Source organism: Copadichromis virginalis, linkage group LG17 (assembly GCF_057382275.1).
Source record: "Copadichromis virginalis isolate Kocher_CV1m ecotype Utaka linkage group LG17, C_Virginalis_male_GT1.1, whole genome shotgun sequence".
Taxonomy (NCBI): Eukaryota; Metazoa; Chordata; class Actinopteri; order Cichliformes; family Cichlidae; genus Copadichromis; species Copadichromis virginalis.
Genome location: NC_140634.1, coordinates 2070029 through 2089162, shown reverse-complemented (window position 1 = coordinate 2089162; position 19134 = coordinate 2070029). Strand labels below are relative to the sequence as shown.

The 19134-nt window shown below is 42.3% G+C and overlaps 1 protein-coding gene across 2 annotated transcripts in view; it reads right to left on the bottom strand.

The window, feature by feature from the left end:
• The window catches only part of scube1 (signal peptide, CUB domain, EGF-like 1), a 120996-nt gene that overhangs the window by 40278 nt on the left and 61584 nt on the right, over nucleotides 1–19134 (bottom strand). The window contains exons 5-7 of one of the 2 annotated variants that reach the window (XM_085436505.1): nucleotides 10801–10929; nucleotides 8679–8795; nucleotides 3902–3991 (exon numbers count right to left, since the gene is read on the bottom strand). In XM_085436505.1, the coding sequence (XP_085292631.1) occupies nucleotides 3902–3991; nucleotides 8679–8795; nucleotides 10801–10929 (336 nt within the window). The remainder of the gene's footprint in view (nucleotides 1–3901; nucleotides 3992–8678; nucleotides 8796–10800; nucleotides 10930–19134) is intronic. The other variant, XM_085436506.1, reaches the window with a different exon arrangement.

Genomic DNA, 19134 nt, shown 5'->3' with positions numbered 1-19134 from the left:
GGTGCTTGCTGAAAGTTTATGACAGTGCTTGCTACCAAACAAATACTCGCTGTAGTCTTGTGTTCAGCATGCAGAAAAGTAGACCTGAAGATTATATTTCAGCTGTGGGCTCTGCGGTGAGTACGTTACATAAATTAAATGTGAGCAGTTCAGCGTAGACGGCTGCCTTGATTAAAACAGGTCGTCATGTGGTGATTTCAATGATGCTCAAAGATCGCCCTGCAAAAATAACCTCATTCACTTTCTCATGTCTGACCTTGTTAAAAAGTAACAAAATCTGTCAGTTCACAGCTCTAAAGTGCACACATTAACACTAATTGAAATTTTGCTTTCATCCACTGCAGCGTCTTCCTGATTGCTGGTTGCTTGTGTGCACAAGCAGTGTACCAAGCATTACAGTTGATGAAGTTAATATTCATTATTCAGGTTATATTCATTTACTTAGTCAATTACAAGAAGACCCTGCGATGTGCACAGCTGCTCCCTTTGATTATTCAGTATCACGTCCATACATCAGATATGGACTCTAAAAACCCCAAGAAAGTGATATGTACAAATTATAGAGGTTTCCTTCAAACATTCAAACTTAAGCGATGCCTCTGGTCAGAATTCTTTTAAAAAATGTAAATTTAGAATTCTGCAAGTGACACGTCTATTAATGTGTCAGTAGCCTAAAACACGCCATTTAGTATGGCTGCTCCGAGTAAAGTTAAAAATGTTCTCCTCATTGCTAAGCATTCAGAACTGCTTTTGCCAGTGTGGTTAACAGGGGTCACATCTTTTTCCTTGTGTCTTGTGTATTTGTGCACATTTTAAAGGCTTGTTATGTTTCTTAGAGCACTGTTTGTTGCTGGAATGTGAGCTAATCCCTCAAAAACACGCCCAAGTCCCTGACAGCCTCACATAGTGATCATCCCCCAGCTCCATTTATTAAAAAATACTGGCAACTGCCAGTGCTACCCCTCAGCCTCCTAACAGACGCACCTAAGGTATCAACTACAAAATCTTACGTCACCTTGTTCTCAAGTTGTAGCATTCACAAACGTTGGCGTCCACGTCACCTGGTGTGGGGATGATAATACCCCATGTAAAGCCTAGCTCAGCCCAGTAGAGCTATTTTGTAGTATATTTATATTTTACATAATTTTAATATTTGACCATAAACATATATATGCTTATACTTGTTGATGTGGCCATTTTTAAAACTGCTGTTGTTGAGAGGAGGCTGGAAGATGATACAGACTGAAGAAGAGTCCAGCTTCAGCTGTCAGGATTACAACAGGCCACACAGGAGAAGAGGAATAAAAGGTAAAACAGTTGTACATACATATCTGTTACACTCCTTACATATTAACACTGACTGCTGTTGCCAACTCTTTCCATGAGAGGAGGACACATCTCCTATTTATTTAAGCTGGGGAGCATAAAACTGTGCATGCTAAAGCAGAAAGGATTAGGACCTGCTGCACTGCTGTAAAAAGGGAACAGTGGCATGACCTCTCAGCACTCGACAAGATCCACTGTCGATCCTGCGGTGGCCATGTTACTGAGCTATGTATAGAAACACCAGTGTTGGGGAGTAACGGAATACATGTGCCGCCGTTACATATTTAAAATACTAAATATGAGTAACTGTATTCCGTTACAGTTACTCTCATTGAGTAACGTAACAGAATACGTTCCAAAATACATTTTGGGGCATGTAATCTATAATCTGTACTGGGATACATTTTAAAAGTAACCTTCCCAACATTGATAAACACACACATAAACACACATGACACACGATCAACTGTGATGATTTCCCTTGTAGCACCATTTATTTATTTATTTTTACATTTTGCTCTCTCCTGTACCTGATCCACTTTTAGCTGCTCATATAATATTAACACCATGAGCTGTCACAGAATGATTTAAGCCTAGTCTCTTTCCTCCCTATTTCCCCTCTCCCTCTCCTTATGGCTCGTTTTAGCAGCACATTTTCATTAGAGCCTCGGCTGCAGCTCGATCAGTCTTAAACACTGTGTCATCTGCAACAACGAGGGTAGACACTGCAGCACCATTTCTCTCAGAAGCAGAGAGAAAAATGATAGTAGTGTCAAATCTAACATACTGATGCTCTCAGACAGTTTCAGTGCAGCAGTGGTGAGGTCTCTGTGCTCTAAGGAAGCACATATACATATTTATGCTCACAGATCTGAAGGAAGCATGTGAGGTATTAATGTTTTACAGAATTAGGGTCATGTTTAGGACCAGGCTAATATCTCTCTATGATATGTTAGGGCACAAATCAGCATTTATCAGTGTCAGTCAAATTTTAATTCAACAGCAGTTATTATCAGGAATTGACTTGTCACGTCAGATGGGTTCTTAGTATTTAGTTTGGTTTGGGTAACACATGTGTCACCTGCTGTTTGCTGTAAATCTAGTCTCAATAGAGACTTTGGACATGGAGCTGTCCAACACGACTTATTTCAGCTCTTATGGGAGTCTGCTGCATGGTTATTATTGGTCCAGCCGATATGGTTAATGGTTAAAAGCTAAAATGGAAAGATCTTGTTGACAACCAGCTAGGCATCAAAAAAGGAAAGAGTAGATCTTTATTACACATGACATGAATGAATTAGAGGCGCTGCTTGTTACAGAATCGTGTTTCTCTGTGGAGGTTTGTGCCATTCCAGCGTGGCATACATGACAGACTTTCAGCAAACCTGTAACACTACTTTTGGGGCAAAATCAGAAGAGGAGGCTTGCTGATATGACAAGAGATGAAGCAAGGTTTAGAATGTGAGCAAATCAAATATTTGGTAAAAAGATGAATGGGAGCGGAGAGAAAATGGAAGAAAAGCTAAAGAGGAATGAGGAAGCCTGCGAAACCCAATTTTCCATCCTTGCTTCAAGCCACAGTGGCCAGAACCTGCTTAAAGAAAACTCGTGTAAGTTTGAAACATGTTTTAATGGACCACAGAGTATACAGGACATTTGGTAACAGCAGGACTTTAAGTTGCTCGACTCCTGTCTGAGAAACAAAAAGACCCCAGGCATTGAATTAGAGTAGAAATGTGTTGCTTCAGAAAAGGCACATCTTGACTGATCCACCCATTTGATTTGGTGAAAGTCTGATTGATTGAGGTGCTACAAAGTCATTTTAAAGGTGTTAAAGTAACCACGCTTGATGGTAGGCTCCAAACCTTCATTAACTCAATCGTAGTTTGATGTTTTTAGCCCACCCTTGGTGTTTTTGGAATTAATTACAATTGGGATTAAGATTAGTGGCTCCAAAATTTTCACCAATAGCACAGACGCTGATCTGCAATAAATTTAAAGGCGGAATAGATGGATACATCCTCAAAGTGGTACAAACCATCACTGAACCATCAATGTGAACCAGGGATCTGGCTGCTACAGTTTCACAGCCTCTTACCTCTTCGATGGCTACGGTTATGAGAACGTTCTGCTAAGTACAGCTGGAACCTTTTATGCTACACTTGTGTCAACATGGGGAAAGTTGGGTCTATGACCTTTATTTTTCTATAAAGCCTTTTGTTTTGGAGCATCAGTAATCAGAAATACAGGAAGTGGAAAACAAAACATTTGGAGTATAACTGGGAAAGTAAATGTTAGTCACTGAGAAAACCTTCGAGGCCTCCAGAGGTTTGAAAAGTAGAGTTATTCAGTGAGACTTGTTTTACCCGTGTTTTTAAATCTCATCAGATATGAGAAAAAAAATAAAGCAAACTGTGACTGTGGGGGTAGATGCAGTGAGCCCCGAAGGGTTTCCAATTTTCTCTTGATAAAATTTAGTTAGAGAGGAGAAGGAGAAGGGCGCGGATAGGAGTAGAGTCGGGAATACAAGCACAAGCGCCATAGCAACACATAGAAAGAGGAAGAAAAGAGTTACCCATAAGTAGCCGCCGTTTCACCCGCTTGTCCACATCAGCTACTGACGTGGCATTGAACTCAGAGCTCTCAATTGCAGCCTCATCTTTCTCTAAAACACAAGTAACAAGGGGACAAACAGTGAGCAGCAGGTTAATGAGAAGCCCAAATGACCAGACCTTCAGCCCCTCTTGGCGTTTGAGCAAAAAACCAAAGCCAAGAAGCAAGAAGCGATGAAGAGGCGCCAAAATCCCTGTTAGAGTGTTAATCCCCAAACAAATGATGAACCCCCAGAGCAAATTAAAAGAACAAAACAAAATGAAATGAAAATGATCAGTATCAGTGTGGAGCTTTCAAAATGAAGCGGTAGGTAGACAATAGGTAGGGAAGGGAAGGAGCTTCAGGGCCCACATATGAGTAGATTTGTTTAATGATAGCGGTGTGGGGTTTTAGGGGTGGGATGGGGTTGGGATGAACAGTGGGATCGGGGTTTATTTCTTTGATGGAGCTTCTGTCTTAGACCAGCCATGCTTTGTCAGCAATGATTTCCTCACATTAGGATGGAGGGACACGAGAAAGAGAGGGAGGGGAAGTCACTCGTGGAACATGTTCGAGACGAGCTGCCTTAAACGTGGGCACAGAGACGAGAGGGATGACAAGAAAGAGCAGAAAGAGTGATGCACAAGAGGTCACAGGGTGGAAGGAGTTGCCTGAAGAACTGAGCAAAGATGAGATGATTGAGAGGGAATGAAAAACACAGAAGAGCAGAGAAAGAAGAAAAACATCAGTCCCATCATGCCCCACAGTGGGAGAGCTATATGAAGGAAGGAGGTCTGAAGGGATGGGGTTTGAAGGGGGTGTAAGGAGAGCATGCAGAGAAACAAAAAACAGGAGGAGGTAGTCTGGGGGCAGCGCTGGTTGCCTGTTTGTCTATGGCACATGTCACAACTGGCTTTAACAGTCAACGCTGGAAAAACCACATTCCCAAAGGCTGGGCAGCGGAGGTGGGGTGGGGGTGGAAGAAGGCAGTCGGATGGCTGTTAAAGAGGCATGCATGTGCTGCATTGGGGATGGTAGGTTTGGCGATGAGCAGGAGAGGGAGGTGGTCTTTTATTGGGCTTGAGCCATTAAGGCCTGAATGAGCATCTCTGTGAATGCACGCCACTCGCTTCAAAAAGGACAGGCCTTGGATGTACATGCTCGGTCTCATGAGGTGTGGATGGGGGAAAGGGGCATAGATAAGGGGGCAATTAACGTCTGCCTCAGCCTGCGACCATTTTCTCCCTCTCCTCTCAGGCACATGATGGACAAAGTGGAGGGCTCTCTGAAGCACACTCAGGGATGAATGCAGGCTTTTCTGGTGCTGAGCTAGTGGATAAAATGTAGTTATTTGAATGTGTGTGAGTGCCGAAGCAAGAGCTGCTGCATACCATCTCTTGTGTGAAATAATCTGTCAGAGTGGGAGACATAGTGGATGTGGATGTGTCAGACAGGTTTAGAAGGGGTTGAGGGAGAGAGGTCCCAGCCACTCATCCCTAAAGAGTCTATGGGACTAAGTGGTGGTCGAAGTCCCATAGAGAGGGGAGTTGCTTTAGAGAGCCAGACCTACAGAGAATGAGGAGTGGGAAGAATTGAACCACTCTACTACTACAGCGAGGAGGAGATGGTAAAACCAATGCACTGGGGACGAAACAGAAGGACCAGTGTTGCTACAAACAACAGCAGCAGCAGCAAAAGAAAAGTCCTTCAATTAAAAAAGAAAGAAAATTGAAAGGAAAAAGAACAAAAGTGAATTACAGGCTCTCCTATGCAGCTGAGCAAGCAAACAAACAGCCAGACAGATTAATGAAAGACAAACGGTCGATGTGGCATGTGAGTGACGCATGCAGCAGGAATGGCAGGTAATAAAGTGAGGATGGGTGAACCCTCCAAGTCCCTTTTCCTCGGTTAACATGTATGGAGCAAGAACAGGTACAAGTGGATGGAGTTGCAGCGACTTTGGTTTTTAACCAGTCTGTGAGATGGAGGGTGAGGAGGTAGTGAGAGAGCTGGAGGAGGAGGTTAGCTTTGCTTTTATGGGAGCTTTCTCTAAGATCAGGCTGCAATTGAGATTTCCATTTTTAACCACAGAGTCTAACAAAAGGTCCCCCAACCCATAGTCACTCTTTCCTCTCGTGCACTGAGGATTAATCCCCATATCCACCTGATTCGGTTTGAACATGGTTGCTCAGACAAGACAGGCAATCAGGTACTATCACCAGAAAGCAGGAGGAGGGAGGAGGAAGAAGGAAAAGAGGAGTAGCGCTATATAGAAAGGGTCAAAGGGGGTGGGGGTTAAAGGTAGGCCCATAAAGCAGTTGGGACACTCAGACAGAGGGGGTCCTTGCTTTGATCAAAAAATGAAGAGAGAGACAGACAGAGAGAGAAAACACACAAGACACTGGGAAAAGAGGGAGAGAAGTGTTCCCGCTCTCATTTTGCTTCCTCTTCACAGCCTTTTCTTCATCGAGTGTTCCAGTTCTTCAGAGCAGCTGGAAGGAAAAAGGGTTAGTGGCAATCAAAACCCGGCGCTGCTGAAGAGCAGCACAGCAACCTGCTCCAGTGTTAAGGCTGAGAGACAGCGAGGCAGGTGTGTCCAGTGTTCAAACACAGCCATCAAAATGTCATCAGATAATTATGTGTTCACCAGTGTTCACAGACACGACTGACCACAGACTCATCAGCTCATCTGTAACATTAAATATGAAATCACACTTTAGGTTTTAACCTCTCCTTGATGTATACGTGTTGTGTTCACCGAGGTTCAGCTGGCAGTTAAAAACCACCTGTGAGCCACAGTCACACAGTCTCATCCGAAGCTCTGAACTCGATTGCTAATAATCCAAGGATTTCTGTCTGGAAACATACTTTGACCTTTTCTGGAGTTCCAAACAGCCACATAAGACTCATTTTGCTATCCTTAACTTTCCAAATATGAGGATCTTCCAGCTTTCAGATGTCAACCTCCGTCTCGTAATACACATAAACGCCTGGGTTTTTGTCCTATTTTCTTTAGCTGACTGGGATATTGTCATTGCTTTTGATCAGCAGCTCTTTTAGCAGGAGACACAGAGATTTTTCCTGTGCACCAATTTAACTTGAACAGATGGTCTCTGCTCTCATTTACTCTGAGCCAAAGTGAAGCTTCTTCCTTAAAACTTTAAATAACTAAGAACAGCAACTGAAAATACTAACTATGCTTAATAATTCACTCCCCAAAATTAAATAATTTTCACAAATATTACACAAGAATGGTCATTTTAAGGACTGTATCTAGTGTGCCATTTCCTTCGTGCAAACAGTGAAAACGTTGTTTATTCCGTACTGTAAGACACCGGAATATCTGCGCTGCTCACAGTCCAAGCTAGCCAACACAGGAATTTACCATGCAAAGTGTTTGAGAATCATGAGAGGCCACCTTCACGTCCTACTGCAAATCCTTACAGTAGCGACATTGATTTAAGTACACTGAGGACCCTGACGATTATTAGAATATGTAATCTGATGATCAAAAATACAAGTGATCATGTGTGTAACAGCAGCACTTGTACCCATATACTTAAACTACGACAAGCTCTGATAAACATGCTCTGAGAGCCGGGTTGTAGTGATGAAAACTGCTTTCAGGTTTAGCAAAGTTTCTTAAATTTAAGTCAACAGTAAGAAGGAAAAGCTCTGAATGGCTTCACATACCTGGAATGCCTTATTCATGCTTTACTGATCGGAGAGCGAGTGAGATGAAAATGAATCTCCTCTAAGCAAGAACCAGGATGTGTACAAATGATCTGTGTGAGCAGAGACAGCTCCCTACTGCTCGCTGACTGAGCTCATTACTTCTGATATAATGAATGTGATTATTATTCAATATGTGTTTAAAATATGTCACCACTGTTTCCTCGGTCCTGACATGTTACTGCTGGCATGCTTAATAAATACGAACTTTAGCTCTCCTAAATAAGCTTGGATACAGTAGCAGAGTTGGGTTTGAAAATCATTGCACTGAATCTTTCATTTGCATTTTACATGTTTTTGGGAAAAAACATTTATTTGTGCTTCTTCAATTATATAAAAAAGCAGAGTTATTTTAATTTGTTACACTATATTCTCTCTTGTCTTACTGTGTGTGTGTGTGTGTGTGTGTGTGTGTGTGTGTGTGTGTGTGTGTGTGTGTGTGTGTGTGTGTGTGTGTGTGAACTTTTACTCTCACACAAGCATATTTAATCTTACAGTATCACATTTCTTATTTATATAAACCATCACTGACGGTGTCAGTGGTTCTAACTATGCTAACAACATGTTCAGATATGATTCCCAAACAGTGGAGTATATTATAAATTCACAGTAAGTTTGACAAATGACCTGAAAACTTTAAGTAGTCCTGGAAGTATGAGTCACAGTCAGGTCTGCAACTATGATTAACTGTACATGTATCGCAGTGTTCCCTTCCTGTCGAAGCCCAAAACATTAGTAGAAATTCTCATCAAAGCTTTGAATCCATCGTCTTTTTTAAGGTCTGTGTGAAAAGCTTCCTCGCTCCCTCGTGTTCACAGAGCTTAAGTACGGTAAGGTTGAGGCAGTATGGGGGAAGAACTTTTAGGTGATCTGTCTGTTGACTCACCAGCTCCAACCCCCCGTACATGTTACTCTTTGTTCTAAGCTATAAAACTGTCTGAGGCCTTCCATTATACAGCAGATGTTACAGTCAGGCAGCTGTGAGAGCTTCGGGGTGTGTGTAGAGAAACTCGGTGGCTGTCACTCACCAATGCAGGTCTTGCTGTCTGAGTGCAGGGCATACTTCTGGTGGCAGCCACACACAGGCCCCGTGTCTGTGTCGTTGCATGTGTGCTGGCAACCGCCATTTCCATAGTTACAGGTCACTGAAGATAACACAGACATCAGCTCTCTTTAGAGTTTATAATACAGTGCCAGTGTTCATTTACTTGTTTATTTGTCTATATTTGTTTACATTACTGATCTCTGGTCATTTGTGCTGTAAGACGCAATCAGATTTATGCTGGTCAACAAGTCAGCGTGAGTGAGAGGACAGAGAGAGAGCTAGAGGAGAATACACTGAGTGGGAATTAGATGGGATGGTAGCAGAAAAGGGAGAAGAAGTAAAAAAGAGAGGGAGCGAAAAGTTATTACGGTGGAAGAAAGGGCGAGAGAGAGGAAACGCATACTGAAGCATAAAGACATGGAGGAGAGAGAGAGACGGGATGTAACGGACGGAGAGGAGACTGAGCATCATGTTCAAATCATTTCCGTAGCAGTTTCTATATGTTGCTGTTTCTGAAACGACCGGACATTTTAAATACAAATACGCACAAAAAACAAGAAACCATCAATATTTGTCTGCCTAAGATCTGATATGTTTTACTCTTTCATCCACCTCAGCCTGGATGGAAAGCTAGCTTTATGGCTCCACAATAACATCAGAGTACCTCCTTCTTATTTGCAGCACAGGAGCTTTGTCTCTATAAGGGCACAGGAAGAACTGACTGTGTTGGTGATTGCCATCCTGGCTGCTGCCAGGGCCTAAGGAGCTTGGAAAGAAAAGTGTCTGGACTTTTTTAAGTTTCTTGAAGACGTTTCATCCAAGAAGCTTCTTCAGTTTTAAGAGCAATTGGTGGAGAGTCCCAGATTTAAGCCCTATGGGAGTGTCCCCAAGGGGGTCACGGACCCCCTATTGATCCTCCACCTAGTCACTTGGTTATGAGAGGTGAAACGTCTTCAAGAAACTTAAAAATGTCCAGACGCTTTTCTTTCCAAGCTCCTTAGACTACGATGACCTGGATGAAGCTTCACAGACCAAACAGTGATTACTTACGTGCACTGAATAAACTCTATACAAGACCAAAGGCTTGAGTTTGGTCATTAACCGTTCAGGGAAAGTAAAGTAAATCTTCCTGTAGTACTCAGGAACAGTGTCTGGTCTTAGTATCTAGCAGAGAAATTCAGTTTCAGCTTTTGTTCCTTGGAACATAAAAACAATCACCCATGAATTCCTATGTTATCATTTTTCCATCATTTTCAGGTCCTCCTATTTTGCCGAGTGTTCACAGGTCACAAAAACCAAGTGTAAATAGAAAAACTTAGATCCTTAAGACTCTTCATCCTGTGTCGATTAAGAACATCAAACATAGAGAACTGGAAATGCGATTAACAGGCATAAGAATGACAGAGGAAAGTGAGGTCTGTGCGTCTGTATGTGTGATGCTGGAGGCTTTGCAGTCTGCCAGTTCTTTCATCACTCATTTACTACCGTCCACTGCTGCCATGCTCAACAGGCCAGCACAGCACCGGGTCCCTTGCCGCTAATGAAATATTACCACAGTGGGGGAAACATTAGAGCTTTTTTGAGGCTTTCAAAATCTTAATACTCTCACTGCCTAAAAGTATAGCGAGATGATTTGCCAAACATTGTAAGTGAAAGCTCACTTTCCCCCATCAAAAACAGCAGCCCAAAATTCTCTAGGTGCGAGGAGTGAGAAACAGGAACTGAGTTGCAAAAGGACATGAAATCGCTCTTCTGAATCCTTCAGCACCTTCAGCTTGGCTTGAAACGCTTAGCTGATTTTGGTATTAAATGTCCAACCGTATATTTTACCACGGGAGGCCCGGTGGAATTGGTCCATTCATTGCTATTGCAGATGTTTATAACAGGAACATTTTGATCCTTCGTGGCACTAATACATCACCTCAATAAAATCAGGTCTATAAAACAAAGTGATAACACCTTGCTGTCATGTGAATTGTAAAATACAACGACAAGCACACATCTATGAAAAACGTATGTAGACTTAAAGGCACGCTGTGTCAGTGAGTTGACACGGACACTGTGTGCGTCGGTTTGGGTAAGTGAAGGTCAAATGTGATACATACATGTGCAGTCCTTCTGATTTTTGGCCAGCTCAAAGCCAGGACGGCATTCACACGACACGCCGCCTTTCCCCGGAGCTTCCCTGCAGATGTGGGCGCAGCCGTGGTCCTTGTTCATGCAGTTCATTCCATCTGGGTGGGAACACGGAGAATATTTAACACTTTACATAAAGAAAGCTTTTTTACCTGATTATACAGAAGCGAGAGGACAGTCCTGATCTTGACTGACTTAGCCCCTCAGTCTGAAACAAGCCTTTTTAGCTTTAATGAATTCTACTATTTGAAACTACTTTCTATGGGCAGAAATCTGTGCCATCAGACACTGAATTTGAATAAGTTAAATGTGAATTTGAATCGCTTGGATTGAATCTGAATTATAACTTGAATAAATGCTTTTAAAAGCTGAATATGAATTATCCTAATTTGAAATTCAATTTATTGGTTTGAAAATGATCATCACTAAATTGAAATTGAATTTTATATTTTGGAAATGAATTCATTTGCTTTGAAACTGCATTTTACCCTTTAAAAATTTAGCTCTTGAATAATTTCAGATTCACTTCTCACCGTTCAGTTTCAGTTCCAAAATTCAGTTTTTGGGACTTACATCCGGAGTAATGAGCGCAGATTAATAGAACTACGTTTTACTAGCGGACCGAAAGTGTTACTGACAGGAATCTACAGCGTCTTGAGCTGAATTAAGACTTCAGAAGTCATTCGTCATGTCGAATGACCAGCGGATAAACTCTCAGGTTGGTAATAAATGTATTACAAGAACAAGCGTCATGTTAACAAATGATAGCCGTACAGTAGCATTACAAAATGCAAAAAGGAGCCTTGAGTGTTAAACCCATATTACTCCAAAGGTGGTTTTTAGTTGTCTAGCTGACTATCCCGATTCCTCTGCTGACATCCTTCACCAACTTCATCATCCTTACACCCTTAATCACAGCTGTAAAAATCCCACAGGGTGCCGTAATCACACACGGCAGGTCAGCCGCAGTATTAAAAGGAGACAGCAAGGAGACTTGTAACTGAAGAACTGTGGTTTCTCTGTTAGATGTGTTATATGTGACAGCAAGCCCAATCTTCAGGGTGAGCTGAACAGCCAAGGGACATTAAACCGCTGCTTTTCTTTCCTAATGCTACGAGCCAGAATGATGCTATCTGAAACCTCATTCTCACACAGGGTAGAATCTCGACACGTCTTCATCAGGACCAATTAAAGTCTACATGTCAATGCTTGACCCATCTCAGCTTCCACTAAGGCTTTTTCTTGTCAGCACTTACTATTTCTTTGTTCTAGTCTGTTCATCCATTCGTTCAATCACAGAGGTCTGCTTGATGTGCTCTTAGTCTACTCCTGGTGATTTACAGAGCACATTGTGGCAAGAATATGTGAAATAGGACAGGGGAGGAAGCAAAGAAGCAGAGGATGGAGGATCAAGTAGTGAGGAAAACGCCAGCCAAAGATATCACTGAGCTCTGGCAAGAAATGGGGAATTCGTTTGGGTTTGTGTCACAATCAACTGACTTTCTCTACAAAACAGAAGTTGAAAATTTGATAGGGGGCTTCAGTTTGAAAGAACGGTTTGTTTCATCCTCGTAAGAAGTTGTTTTTCTTGCATAGCTTTTTAGTGGCTGGTTGCTCATACGACTCCTTTCACTTAATAACTGTTGAACAGTCTTTATTCTCCTGAAATGGGAGTGATAATGAATGATTAATGATTTTTAACTGTACACTCTTAATTTGACTATTCAATCAAAGTGCAAAATCAAAAGCACTCATGCAGGAACATACATTTACATACATTTACATAGCTGACAAAGAGTAAAACCAAATCCACCTCACATCACATAATTCAGCCAGATTGGCTGGTACTGATATGCAGCCAAATCTGGACCCTGTACAACTCATAAAATTAGCAGACCAATGATGCTAGAGGGTAAAAAGCTCTGAACATATGCCAAAGCATGCATAGATCTTATTTGAAAACTAAATTCATAAGAAAGCACTGTTTCTACAACCGGTTTAAACTTTGGAGAAGTCAAATAAACGGAGAGAGAGCGAGAAGACGGACACAGGCCCGGCCGTCAGCACAATTGAGCCTAAAACAGCAAACAGAGCTGCGGGCGCGAACTGTGGCCAACATGACGAGGGGGTTAGGCTGCCTGGCTAAGCCTAGAGCTCACTGACACACTCAGTGTGCTGCATGGGTTACTGGTGAAAAACGGCAGAGGTTCATGGACCAGATCTTAAGACGTTAGAACTATAATAAGTGTATGAAAATAAAACAAAGGATTTTTTAAACCCATACGAGAAAATGATAACGGTTGAATCAATTCCCATTTTAAAAAAAGTTGCACCAATAATGGAACAGTTAGGTGAATAAACACAACCGTAAGAAGTCAAAATCCATAAAATCTAACTGAAATTTTCTGATAAAGCAACCCAACAAACACCTTGAGTGACTCCTGCAGTCTGAACAAGCTGTAACAAAGACTTTCACTCCTTGCGAGTATAGTTAGGCGATATTTGCAGAAGTTATGCAGATCAGCTGTTTATGTGGGCATAACAAAAAAACTACACACACACACAGCTGAAGCATGACTGAACGTCCCTTAACCAATGTGCTTTTTCAAAGGCATAAAGAATATTAATGCATTTAAAATATATATATATATCTGACCTGACCTCTGACCTGTGGAGTCAGTGGTGCTTTGAAGTGAATAAAACACACCAAAAAACAATGATATGTGCTGCCTGTGCCAATTGTGACTGCATTTCTTCACTTAGCAGTGAAAAGGTAAAGAAAGGGTTGATCTTTCTTCTTTCCAGCTCAGTGTGCAGCTTTGTTTAGACAAAGAAGGTCAGCAGGTTTACAACTACTGAACGTCCTCGCTGGGAGCCCCAGAAGGTCCAGACAAAACACTGAGGCACATCCTCGTGGCCCTGTAGGAGCCCCCAGGATAGACTTTGCCTCTCACACAGGCTCTCCTCTGTCTCTTTTATTATCCTCTGTCTGTCTTTCTCTTTCACCTCTCTGCTTCTCTTTATCCAGCAGTCCTCACATCCCTCTCCTGCTCTCTCAGGAGGTCTGACTCCAGATGAGGTCCAAGCATATCACAGCCATGTTATTACAACCTGACTCTTGCAACGTTACACCCCAAAGCCCAAAAGTCTGGCTGGCAAAGTACAATCAGAGACAGAAAAAAAGGAAGGAATGAAGTGAAAGACAGAGATGGATAGAGGGAGACAAACTGAAGAAAGACGAGAGGAATGTGGAAAAAGAATGTTAGAAGAAAGGCGAGAGAGGGACGCAGAGCGGGATAATTTAGAGTCTCCGAGTTACTCTCCTCCCCGTTTCCTTTGAGGGTGATGAGGAATGAGGTGATGCTGACAGCGAGTCTCACAACCCGATCTCCCCACTAGGGACAAATACACATTTGACAGCTCAATTCAACTGTAGATGTTAAAGTTTCAATAATGTGAAACACCTATACAAATACGACATAAATGGAGTCTGGGAGCTAGTTCGGTCTGTCAGTTGAACTGTGTTCGCCCCAGTATGCTCACATTATGTACCAAACACACCCCTCCCAATTTAGCAGCCAATTCTCAATAAAAAGGACATTTCCCTGACATGTTTCTACATCCACCCACGCCACCAACACCCACCTTCACTTTGCCGCTCCAAGTGGATAACTACTCATTACTCCTCTGTTCAAATGTGTGGCATGTTCATGGGGAATGACGATGATCACTTCAAATGTGTCTTTTCTGACTGAACTATATTTATAAATCCCATGAGATTAATAGAAACACCTTTTTAAAGTGAATTTCTTTTGTCAGTTACTCAGGTTCAAACTGGACACCTGATAGATGAAAACGATTAGACTTAGTTTGGTCAGAGTTCTCATCTTTATGCACTCATTTAATTCTCCACTGTGTAAAAAACACCTAATATTAAGCAGTAAATTGATATCCACTTATTTAACAAAAACATGACCATTGTTCACTGGCAGCACTACTGGCATCACATTTAGTGACCACTGGTTTCCTAACCACTGGTTGGATTTCTTGATGACAGCCACTTCTCCTTTGTACAGATAGATATCCCATGCAAGGGCTTGGCCGTGCATGATAGTTCCTCTTCGTCTTCCTCATCGTTTTCTAGCTTCAGCTGCCCGAGGCTTTTCTGGAACAACTCATCTCGGGGATCATCATTCACTAATCGTGGCCCTCTCGCTTTCCATTGCTCATAGAACCTCTGGGTAAGACTTTTGAAGTGTTTTGGTCTTGATGTCAGTGGCATTTATTTCCTCCTGTGACCAGCTTATTATTCCAGATGGGTATCTGTTGACTGGTAGGGTGTATGTTCATCTTCACTGAGTCCCACGGAGTTCCTGATGAATGCTATTAGTGGACAATTTGTCTTGTACAGTGCCAAGAACTCCAGTATCCATGTTTTCTTGTAGTCAGTTCAAGTGGTGCTCAGATTGGTCTGCCTGGTCTTAGTGTCCTGACGTACCATCAACCAGTTTTTTAAGTTTGTGCTTCGGCTCTCTGGTGTTATTTTCAGTATCTGAACTATGTCCATGGATTGACTCATATACCTGCTTGGCTTGGTTTCTATGATGCCTAAGAGGAGCTTCCATGTTGTGGAGAGGCAGGTAATCAGCAGGTAGCTTAATGGTGTTACACCCTTTGGAGCTTCATGATCAAGATTGTTCTACTCTGTGTGAGCCAGTCTGAATGAGTATCTGGTATAAGCTGCCTCCTTATTTGTGCTGCCAGGCAATTATGGAGTGTTGTTTAGCTTCTTCAGCCAGTAGGCATGGATCATGTCAGGTCCTGGTGCACTCCAGATCTTCATTGCAGAGACGTGTTGTTGGATGTCTGCTCTTAGATCCACCAGCCATTGATGTGACAACTCTTTCCCTCAGATGTTCTTCCAGCTCTGGGTGGGTCTGCCCTTGTGTGATCCTTCCTTTGTAGCTGAGAGTACACCCTGAATGGATCTTTGGAGATCAAAGCTCCTCGGGGTGGCTGTAGCTCAGGTGGTAGAGCAGGTCAGCTAGTAATTGGAAGGGTTGTGGTTTGATCCCTGTCTCCTCAAGTCTGCACGCCACATGTTTTTGGACTTTGGGGTGATGGTGGCTCAAGAGTTGTGTGTTCGTCTTGTAATCGGAAGGTTGCCGGTTCGAGCCCCGGCTCGGACAGTCTTGGTCGTTGTGTCCTTGGGCGAGACACTTCACCTACCGCCTACTGGTGGTGGCCAGAGGGGCCGACGGTGCGATATGGCAGCCTCACCTCTGTCAGTCTGCCTCAGGGCCACTGTGGCTACAACTGTAGCTGCCTCCACCAGTGTGTGAATGTGAGAGTGACTGAATAGTGGAATTGTAAAGTGGTTTGAGGGGTCCCGAAAAGCGCTATTTAAATGCAATCCATTATTATTATTATTATCATTATAAGATACTAACCCCAAGTTGCTCTCTGATGCATTCATCAGAATATATATGTGTGTGAATGTTAGAATAGATAGAAAGCACATTTTTGTTCTCTAGCATATCTCTTCAGCTTGTGGCCAGAGCTGGACCCTTTGTTTGGCAGTTTCAGTTATCTGTATCTTTTTGTATGTGTTTTTCATCCAGGACCTTCTGCATGATGCCCTTCTGCACCTCAGTTAACCAAATAATCTCCTTCCCTGATTTTGACTTCCAACCTTCTTCTCCATTGGGCGCCTCCTGCATCCTTAAACTTAAACCCAAGTGCTCCTAGGATTACTCTGGTAGTGGTGTATATGAGCCATATGGTTTCAGTGTTACATCGTCTATTTCAGCTCCACTGCTCTCTTCTATCAGGGCTGGATCATTATTTCCATACGTTGTCCAATGCGCTCTAGCCCCAACATCTCCAGCTTTCATAGTAGCTTTCGGCCATTGAAGTTACTGCACTGAGCAACTAGGTGCTTCTTGGTCATTGCTGATGTTGGCTTTCTACTCATCAAATCAAATCAAATCCCTTTTATCATCACATCACATGTGCAGGTACATTGGTACAGCACATGTGAGTGAAATTCTTGTGTGTGAGCTCCACAAGCAACAGAGGTGTGCAAAAATACAATAACACAAGAACAAGCAAAATATAGGAATGGCTAAATCTGAGAATTATATGAATAATATATGTACAATATAAGCTGTCTCTCAGTCTGCTGGTTCGGGACCAGATGCTGCAGAACCTCCTTCCTGATGGAAGTAGTCTGAACAGTTTCTGGCTGGGGTGACTGGAGTCCTTGATGATCCTCCCCGCTTTCCTCAGGCACCGCTTCCTGTAGATGTCCTGGAGGGAGGGAAGCTCACCTCCAATTATCCGTTCAGAGCACCGCACTACTCGCTGGAGAGCTTTGTGGTTGTAAGCGGTGCTGTTGCCGTACCAGGTGGTGATGCATCCAGTGAGGATGCTCTCAATGGCACATCCATAGTTCCCAAATGCATTGCACATAGACCCTCTCACTGGGTTAGCTGGTCCAGTATCATTGCATTACTTATTATCAGTCCTTGCCCATATATGCCTTGTTCCTTCCTCCTGACTCAACCTCTGTATACTTCAATGAGTAAAACTGGTCAGCTATGCTGGTTGTGGGTTATAAGAGAGTAATTCATGTTTTGTTTAGGCAGAGAAACATTAAATAGTCGGGGAGGTCCAATAACCCTGAGCCTGAAATTTTGTCATGCTTCCTGTACATCCCACAAAAGTGGTGAACATAACAGGGATTTCAGCCATAAGCTTTTAGCTTCTGCTAAGCTTATAAATGATAAAAATTCTGTTCACTTCATTGAGCTGGCAATATTGCGTCACTGTTTTTTTAAGAACTGTGGAAAAAAATTCCAGTTATTTGACATCTACATGTCCAGTATCATGTAATCGTATACATTACTGCACACGTGCAAAGTACCATCAAAAATGAATGCCTAACCCTCTGACACTAAACACATTTTGAACCTCAAATATGGCTTCAAACTCGTGGGGACAGGCATTTTGTCCCCATTAGTGACTGTTGGTCCCCACAGTTATAGTAGCTTGCCAATCCTCACAAAGACAGACACACACACACACACACACACACACACACACACACACACACACACACACACACACACACACACACACAAGTTTCCAGTTCAGTAGTCAGAAAACCACCCATAAAAGAAATCAAACAAACAGAAACAACCTCCACTTTAAAGAACACTTTTACATAAAAGCTTTGAAATCTGGGATATCAAACAGGAACAGTTTAAACAGTTTATATTGTTACAGTTTCCTCTTCAAAGAAAACCCAGTTGCAGACTAGCTAACAGAGCAGCTTGCCATCTGCAGTGCCTTGGGTACGGTTAAAGTCTATTTAGTGGTTTCAGTCGAGGAAATACTTCCAAAATGTTAAAAAAAAAAACCCTCTATGCAAAACATCCTTTTAATTTTTCAAAGACATCAAACTTTGTTTTTGCTAACCCAGAAAATTATAAAACTAACCCTAACCAAGGGAATTCAGCAACTGGTTCCAAAAAGTGGAACTTTTCTCATTTTCTGACTTGGAGAAATAGGATGTGAAGAAATCTTCTTTACAAACTGGAGCAAAGAGGCTCTCCACCAGAAAAGAAAAAAGCAGCCCCTCTTAGCCATCGCCCCCCTCCCTCCACTTTTCCATCCATCTCTTGTAAATGCCATTTTAATTTAAATCTGTCAGCCGCTGGCTGTGTGTCTCTCACTGCTCTGCTCAAACCACAGTGCTATAGGTGCTAAGCCATGAATTTCAATGAGAGCTTTTCTTCAACTCGCTGCATTGAACTCCTTTAAATAAGGACTGTGCCTTTTTAATAACCCTCCCCAATCTCCTGGTTAAACACAAGAGGAAACAAGCACCATTCCCACCTACACACACACACACACACACACACACACACAGAGTTTATTTTGCTTTCTTTCCTTCATCTGGCTCTAACCTAAGACATATCGGCATATCAGGAATGCAGATTTAAATACTAACTTTGGTTTTGAGTTATGAGCATAATTACTTCAACAAGCATAACACCAAGCAATGATGCTGTATTATTATTATTATTATTATTACATTGTGGACAATGAAGTAAAACTTGGACAGCAGCTGAATCAGTTCACTAAGATAAAGTGCAGATAAATTGTTCTGAAATGTGGAATGGAAATATTGTTTTTATCTTCCACATAAATGAAGCCAAAAAGAAAAGCAACACACCCAGAGAAATAATACAGAGAGGCAGCAAATAACAAAAGGGAAATGTGGTCTTTGTTCACAGAAA